This window comes from Indicator indicator, chromosome 8 (genome assembly GCF_027791375.1).
Source record: "Indicator indicator isolate 239-I01 chromosome 8, UM_Iind_1.1, whole genome shotgun sequence".
NCBI lineage: Eukaryota > Metazoa > Chordata > Aves > Piciformes > Indicatoridae > Indicator > Indicator indicator.
The window spans coordinates 23633729-23642706 of NC_072017.1; the positions used below are offsets into that span (position 1 = coordinate 23633729).

Consider the following 8978-nt stretch of genomic DNA (forward strand, 5'->3'; position numbering starts at 1 on the left):
ATGTCATAGTTATTTGCTATTATTTTGAAAGATCAGTATATCAAATCACTGTAAAGCCCAAACGGTGTCTTTCTCATTTCGTAAAATGATAATTAACACTCCACAAAACAAAGCAGGTCCTCCCTAGGCATAAAAATAAGAAAAAATTCTTAGCAGGAAAAGCCACTGACACATGTCCTTTGTGGAAACATGATGAAATGAGGGCTGAAAACCTGTTCTAAGACTTCAAGGCTTCTTTCAAGTTTTCCCAAAACATCTCCTGCTTCTCTTCTTCAAGAGGCCACTCGAGGTAGGTCTTTGTGTTCATGATCTTCCGCAGCTTGCAGAACCTCTTGGGAATCGCTTTGCTCTGGATGGGCTCCAGCAGGACGAGAATCGCTGCGTCGTTGTTCTCGTCAAAGAGGCGGAAGTGGGAGAAGTCCAGCTCGTATTTGCACCACTCGCTCTGCACAAAGTGCTCGGACAGCACAAAGAGCGTTTTGTGGCTCTTCTCTATGGAGTCGATGATGTTGTCCACGATCCACTTGCCGGGCACAAAGTCTCGCTTATGGAGGCAGAGCCGAAAGGGGGGGCAGGCCTGCTCCAGCTCCCGCACCATTATGTTTTCCACCCAGTCAGAGTCGTTCTCGCTGTAGGAGACAAAAGCATCGTAGCTGATGTCCTTGGGGGGGGCTCGCTTTGGCTTCCGCTTGGCTTGGAGCCAGGCCCAGGTCATTCTCAGGTACCAGACCGCGTGGTACTTGTAGCTGAGGGCCACCAGGACGAGGATGACCAGGAACACCAGGACACAGATCAGCGACACCACAAGGGATCTGTGGCACTCCATCAAGGAGAGGTGCACAGCTCCAACCTCTGCCCCTCTCACAGCCAGGGGAGAGTCACAGATGTACCTGTCCGGCCAGCCCACCAGCACCTGGGCTATCCTGGCCTCATGTTGGATGAAAGCAAGGAATTCACAGGAGCAGATGAAGTTGTTGTCGCTGGCATCTAGCAGCTCCATTTTCTTGAAGGATTCAAACTCCTCCCTGGAGAAGCTGTTGAGCTTGTTTCTTCTGACTGACATAGCCACTAAGTTGGGAACGGGTGCGGCACCAGGTAAGGTCTTCAGCTGGTTTTTAGCAAGGTACAGCTCTTTGAGAAATGGGAGCTGCAGTCCAAACTCCCTTAGGTTGTTAGCACTAACATCCAAAACTTCCAATGTTGGGGGAATGCAGGTGGTTAGTCTAGGAATTTGAGTGCTGGAGAGGTTTAAATATTTCAGGGTTTTGGGCCATTCACACACATCTGGAATCTCACCAAAATTATTTTGGCTAATGTCAAGATTAATCAATTTGGGTAAATGAGTTACAGAATTTGCAGTCTGCTTTAAAGATTTTAGAGAGTTTTGACTTAGATTTAAAGTTTGCAATGAAGGCCAAGCATCCTTACAGATTGTCTCACTTAAGCGATTATTTACAAGCAAGTTATCATGAAAGTCCAGATACAGAAGTGATGAAAAATATCTTGCAAGACTGCATGGTACCATAAAAACTTTAGAGCTTGCAATGGTGAGCCTTTTCAGATTGATTACTTGTGACTGTATGCCGTCCAGGTCAAAAAACAAATGAAAATTTGGAATAATTATATTTATTAGTGATACTGTTTGAACAAAACCTTCCCCACTCCTTGTAATTTCTTCCATATTCCATGATCCTTTCCCCTGAAGCACACAATCAATTGCCTCTAGCTCTTGCAATGATGTGATTTCCTTCAGTAACACCAGCATTCGGCTAATATATTGATCCGTGACTGAAGAATCTTTAAATGTAAGTTTCCTCATCCTAAAAGGGAGTGTAGAGTTCTGCACCAAGCTTGTTTCTGCAGTCTCTAATTTGATGTCTCTCACTTCTAACCACACAACAGAGTGCACAAGATCACTGACAATTGCTGAGAACAGGTTATTAATTCTTAGGTTTATGATCATGTGATTTATCTTCTTAATTGATTTCAAACTTCCTGGCTCATACTGATTGAGATTACCACTATCAATCCACAACTTGTCAAGAAGCTCAATGCCCTCAAAGTTCCCTTGCCTTATTGTGGAGAACCATTGGTTGCCCAGGTAGAGAGAGCTCAGATTCCTCAGACTAGAGAAGGGGGAGCTTTCCCCCAGGTCTCTGTAGGAATTCCCTTGAAGGTGGAGGTGCTGGAGTGAAAAAAGGTGCTCAAACCACACAGGGGACAAGTGAGCCAAACTGTTATTTGATAAGTCCAAGAGCTCCAGTTTCCCAAGGGAGAGAAATGAGTCCTCGTCTATAGAGCTGATTTTGTTGGACTGCAGCAGCAGGGCTCTCAGGTTCACAGCCTGCTGCAGATCCTGGGATCGGATGTGCTTTATCCTGTTGTGGGCCAGGTTTAACACTGTGATTTTGCCTGTTAGCCCCTGTGGCACAAAGTCCAAGCCCATGGAAGAGCAGTTGCAAAGCTGAGTGGCGTCACACGACGGACAAGCCTGCTTCAGCACTTGCTCCTCAGAGAGGTTTGCAGCTAGGACCATGTAGATGGCCCACACTTGCCACGTGCATGCAGTTCTTAATTTGTGTTTTGTTTGACTGAAGTCTTTGCTGTAGGAAACAGAAAGGAGAAAAGGAAGTGTTGACTTTTCATTTTGAAGAGCATCTGAAAACAATTGCAAACCTGTGCAACTGTATTAGGAAGTTCAGATTTTGTAAGAATTGTCCTGTGAGATAAGTCTTTCTCTTCTGCTACAGCTGGTCAGCACTGCAAACTGCATGCTACTTATCTCTAGAATACAGCCATGCCATATCTCAGCTGTCATAAAGGACCATTCTCAACAGCCTGCTTTTTCATACATGTTTGCTATGGCTCTTGCCTCTAACATCTCTCTCATTACACCTCCTCTCAGCAACAAAACTACAGCTGGATGTTTCAACCTTAAACAGGGGAAGATGTTTAGATTGTCAATGATCTGGATGAGGGGATCAAGGGCATCCTTTGTAAGTTTGCACATGACACCAAGTTGCACAGGAGTGTTGATCTGTGCAGTAGTAGAAAGGCTTTACACAGGCACATGAACAGGTTGGATCGCTGGTCCAAAGCCAATGGTATGAAGTTCAACAAGTCCAAGTCCCAGTCCTTGGGTCACAAGAACCTCATGAAATATTACAGGCTTGGAGAAGTGTGGCTGGAATGATGTCCAGAGGAAAAGTGTGGCATATTACAGGCACGGACCCCTGAGATATCGACAACAAGTTGACAACACCTGTAGATAGCTCAGAAACGATCGGTTTGCTGTGAGAACACACAAAGCTGATATACTCTTAGCAGTAGTTGAAAGCAAGCCTGTTTCTAAAGTACTTTTCCAATTTAGCCACACAAAACTTATCTAAATGGTCATTGATCAGGCATTTCAAACATTTGCACCACATAGGTCAACAAGAGATGTCCTTTATCTTGTCTGCTCTCTACCCTTCCACCTCCCAAGGTTTTGTTTTAATGAGTGTGTCTGTTTCTTTATCAGAAAGCTGTGTTTCAGGCTCAAAAGTGATTAATTCCTCTCCTTCAGTCCACACAGGAAAGAGCCTGAGGATATTCATTGACACCTGGCTGAATATGAGCCAGTAGTGTACCTAGGTGGCCAAGAAGGCCGACAGCATCTTGGCTTGCATCTGAAACAGCATGGACAGCAGAAGTAGAGAAGTGTTTGTCCTCATGTTCTCAGCACTGGTGAGGCTGCACCTCAAATATTCTGCTCTGGTTTGGGCCTCTCACTACAAGAAAGACATTGAGGTGCTGGTCCTTGTCCAGTGAAGAGCAACGAAGCTGGTAGAGGGTCTAGAGCACAAGACTTATGACAAGTGGCTGTGGGAACTGGGGTTGTTTAGCCTGAAGAAAAGGAGGCTGAGGGAAAATCTTCTCATTCTCTACAACTACCTGAAAGGAGGTTGTAATAAGGCAAGTGTCAGTCTCTTTTCTCAAGTAACTAGTGACAGACAAGAGAAAATGGCCTCATGTTTCACCAGGGGAGGTTTAGATTGGGCATTAGGAAAAATTTCTTCATAGAAAGCGTTACCACAGAATCAGAAAACATCCAGTTGGAAGAGACCTCAAAGACCATCCAGTCCAACCCTCAACCCAGTTTAGGGTCAATCCTAAGTCCTTAAGTGACAGGTCCACACGTTGCTTAAACACCTCCAAGGGATGGCAACTCCACCACTGCCCTGGGCAGACCGTTCCAATGTTTGATAATCCTCTCTGTGAAGAAATATTTCCTAGCATCCAGCTTCAACCTCCCTTGGCACAGCTTGAAACCATTTCCTCTAGTCCTGTTGCTTGCCACGAAGGAGAAGAGGCTGGCCCCCTCCTCACTCCAACCTCCCTCCAAGTAGATATAGAGTGATGAGGTCTCCACTGAGCCTCGTCTTCTCCAGACCAAACACCCCCAGCTCCTTCAGACACTCCTCACAGGCCAGGGCTCGAGGCCTTTCATGAGCCTCATTGCCCTTCTCTGGACACACTCCAGAGCCTCAACATCCTTCTTATAGTGAGGGACCCAGAACCGAACACAGTACTTGAGGTGTGGCATCACCAGTGCCAAGTACAGGGGGGTGATCACCTCCCTGTTCCTGCTGGGCACCGTGTTTCTAATACAAGCCAGGATACCATTGGCTCTCCTGGCTACCTGGGCACACTGCTGACTCATATTTAATCAACTGTCAACCAGTACCCCAAGTCCCTCTCCAAGTCAAGCACTGGAACTGGCTGCCTAGGGAGGTGGTGGAGGCACTAGTCCTGGAGGTACCTAAAAGACATGTAGATGTAGTTTAGTAGTGGACTCAGCATTGCTGGGTTGATGGTTGGACTTGATGATCTTAAGGGTCTTTCCCAGCCTAAAAGATGCTATGATTCTAAACGCTCACAGCCTTTGCAGCATTAGCCTGTCCATCTAGTATGGCTACCTCTGAGGCAGAAGCCTGAACAGATTGTGTCCAACTTGAGCACTTTGATTGGGATGTAGGTTTCTGACCCTGCAGACTTTCCTGGAAGGGATTTTGGAATCCCACACACAGTTTCAGCAGCCTCAGGGCTTCTGAAAAGCAAAGTTACACAGGCTCCTGGCACACCCTTTTACACACTATGAAAACAACTTACATTCTTTACTGGAAAGGCAGAACAAGCTGATATGCAACCAAATAAGCCTATCACCCTTTTCTGTAAATCAGCACTGGTAATAGATGGGAATTGGATATTGCTGTCACAGTGGGTGCAATTAGAACAATATTGATTTTTAATTTACAGAAAGGCTGTTTCCTGCCACAGGTGCCAAAGACCATATCACCATTGGCTATATTAGAAAATAACTCACTTACTAAAGCTCACAACCTGCTGGAAACAGCTCCATGACTGCAAACAAACAGTATCCCCAAACCCTGAATACGCAGAGAGCAAACACTTACCTTGTGTACTTCATGTTGTGTTTCAGTCTCCTCATGTGCCAGTTGTGCACTCTGGGATCCAAGTGGTCACCTCATACCTGCAAGTACAACAAAAATTTGAAACCCTTTGGCAGGTCCCATGAGATAATAGTTCTGAAAGTGAGAAAACATTTCAGCCTGTGCTCCTCAAGCAAAACTTTATGTAGACAGTTTCCCAACATCCTCAAACTAAGATGGTGATGGCTGGAAAGATGTAACCACTCAGCATATGTTGTTATTTCACAATCACTTCCTTCAGCATTAAGTGCAGAAATAGTTCCTAGGCAGAACTGTGTTCACCCCCCTGTATCTCGGCTTTCAATACTTCTTATTTGGTACACACTGTGAGGGGTGTTAATTGTACTCAGCACAACCAAGTTGTTTTGTTGTGTAGGTTCTGTAAAATGTTATCAATACAGAGAATGGTTTGGATTGGAAGGGACCTTTAAAGGTCACATAGTCCAAACCCCCTGCAGTGAGGAGGGACATCTTTAACTAAATCTGGTTGCTCAGAGGCCAGTCCAACTTGACCATGAATATTTCCAGTGGTGGAGCTTCTATCACCTCTCCAGGCAATCTGTTCCAGTGTTTCACCACCCTTACTATAAAACATTTCTTTGTTATATCTAGTCTAGATCTACCCTCTCCTAGTTTAAAACCATCACCTCTTGTCCTGTTGCAATAGGCCAAAAAAATTGCCCTGTCTTTCTTATAGGCACTCTTTAAGTACTGAAAGACCACAAGAAGGTCTCCCCAGAGCTTTCTCTAGGCTGATCACCCCAACACTCTCAGCCTTTCCTCACAGACATATCCTCTGACCATTTCATGAATTGCACCACTCAGCTTATTGCCATCTGAAAACTTGCTGAGGGTGCACTCAATCCCACTGCATCGTTGCTAAAGATATTAAACAGCACTGGTTCTAGTTCTGATCCCTGAGGGAAAGCACTTGTCACCAATCTCCATCCAGACATTGAGCTGTTGACCAATCCCCTCTGAATGTGGCCATCTAACCAATGTGTTATTCGTTGTAGACTGATATATTATATTATAGATATAAATGTTGGAGTCAAATTGTTTAGTCAAAAAGAGTATTAGAGAAACACTCAACATCATTTAATTTCCCAGGACACCATAGTCATATGCTATGAAAAAATAGAAAATGCAAGAGAATGCATAGACAGTTTAAAAGAAAGTATCTCTCTGTATACATCCAAGGCAATTTTGAGAGGGGAAGTTTGATGATATTTATTTCAGCTTGACTGAAGGGAAACACAGTTGGGCAAATGGTCAAGCATGCTGCACGTATAAAAGAGTAGGGAGTCTTCCTACCAGGTCTGAAAGAGAAACCCATTAAATTAAAAAACCTAACCTTCCTACTGAAGTTTCCACTTTTCCTCTGTACCTGCTTGCACCAAGAGGTACCTGATTGAGAACAGACAGACTGACTGATTCCTGCCACCTGCCACACATCAGAGGGCCCATGGCAGCATCTGTATGCTCAAGGGTGGCAGAGCCCAGGCAGAAGCCTGAGTGCATATCTTAACAGCCTCCATTTCCACTGTGTTGAAATTAGGATTGCACATGGGTCAACAACTTGACACTTTCCCAAAAAAAAAAGGAATTGAAAGACTGAGATTCACTTGTACTTTCGGTCTGCTTCAGAAGACAGCTAAACAGGACAACATTTTAAAATAGAGACAAAGCAGCTGCAGCTGACAGCAGAGAAGGGAAGTGGTCTTTTAGTACTGGGATGTTATCAGCTTCCCCAAAGCTACCTATTCCCTCTAGCACCTCACATATGGAAGGGTTTTTGTTCTTCAACAGGGAAGACCTGAAGTTTTCAAACTGTTTAAAAATGTTAATTCTAAGTTTGGTATGATTCATTATTATATGTTTTCATCATCAAAACTGCAGGTCCTGGTTAAAGTATAGTTACATTTGTGAAGAGCTTTGGAGAAGAAGATTACATGTGAGGCCATGTATGGCAAACAGGAATGCTTTTCTATCTGTTACAGCTTCAATACCTTCGGAGACTTGAGGTAGGCACCAGCTATTTTTTCAAAAGTACAGACTTTCTCTTGACAGCCAGACCCAGCCACTCACATCACACTTCTAAACTGAATTTGGTTTCTGGTTTCTTTCACAACGAAAAGACCAGAGTAACCCTGTCCACCTCCCCATGCCACAGTTCACAGACCTAGCAGTTCATTTCATCAAGCTACTTAAAAATCCAAGAAATCAGAGTGGGCCTCCTTCTTGCTTCTGTCAGTAGGTGGAAAAAAAGCCTACAAGCAGCATAATCTCTCTCTCTCTCTCATTCCATGTCAGTTTGTCAGGATTTATCAAGTTATCCAGAGTTAGGAAGATCCAAGGATGCCCAAGGTGGCCAGAAATGTCCTCCACAAGCTGCCCTACAGAGACAAGGACTCACTAATCAAAACCACGAACTGTGTGGCAACGCCAGTCCTCAGTCAATCTGCCATCAGAGTTACAAAGGTTATTTCAGTGTTATATACCCATTACCTCCTCTTTCTGTCTCTGTATTGTGTTACTCACAGAATATGACCTCAGGATCATGCTCCAGTTTTAGAACCTGGCAGTCCTCTCCCCTCTGTCAGCCAGAGGTACTGGCTCCTCCATCTGCAGCGTCTGGGCAAGCTGTGCTCTTCCATGCACTTTGCCTTCCCACTTTCACATGAGCAGATCCTGCAAGCCCGTCCCCTCCCTTCCTCTCTTTCCTCCTATATGTCAGCATCCACACTCAGAGCTGTCTTTTGCTTTTCTGATGAGAAAAAATAAACGAGCAGTGCAGAAGGGGCCAAGAATTAAAATCAGAAGTAACAGAAGAGGGAGGAAACCCACAAACCCATTTGCCATCCTGTAACATAAGCAGAAAATCTTTCCAAAACTTTGCAAGCAGTGCACAACTACTTCCTGATACTTAACCCTTGGGAGCCAGAAGACATGACAGTGTGTCAGCTCAGCCATAACAGTGCCAACTGGGTTAAGCCTGGGCACTCTTCTCCTAATATCCCCTGAGAAAGGCTGGCAAGGAAAAGCAGTTAAAGCTGTATTTGCAGTCTTTGAAGCAGGAGGTACAATACCTGTGTAATTGAAAGAAGAATGATTTTGCATCTTTTCATGCTCCAGGAGGCAGAGCCTTGGCATGTGCTGCTAGTCCATGTGCTTTAATTTGACTTGCAGGGCTTTAGGTACTCTTCTTCAAACTACAATGAAAAGGAAAGTTATAATGAAAAATAAATCATATTATCTTTGTCATGTTCCATATCAGTCCTGCCCTGCCAGCAGCTCAATCACCTGGTTAGATCTTCAGGCCAAAAGTTTAAATGCAAAGGAGTTTTTCTGTCCGGCTATCCCTGCCCTGCCATTGTGGCAGAGCATGATAATGCTGTGTAAATAGTTACTCATTCAACAGCCAGCCTTCAGAACTGCCTCTGCCAAGGAAGCAGGCTTGTGAGTTTTTTTAGTCTTAATCTTTCC

The 8978-nt window shown here is 44.6% G+C and overlaps 1 protein-coding gene across 1 annotated transcript; it reads right to left on the bottom strand.

The window, feature by feature from the left end:
• Nucleotides 1–217: 217 nt before the first annotated feature.
• LOC128968452 (toll-like receptor 2 type-1) lies at nt 218–5470 on the bottom strand. Its single transcript, XM_054382946.1, has 2 exons — nt 5457–5470; nt 218–2603 (listed from the first exon to the last, which is right to left on the bottom strand). Exons 1-2 carry the CDS (start codon nt 5468–5470, stop codon nt 218–220), a joined length of 2400 nt encoding a protein of 799 aa, XP_054238921.1.
• Between the last annotated feature and the right edge of the window lie 3508 nt (nt 5471–8978).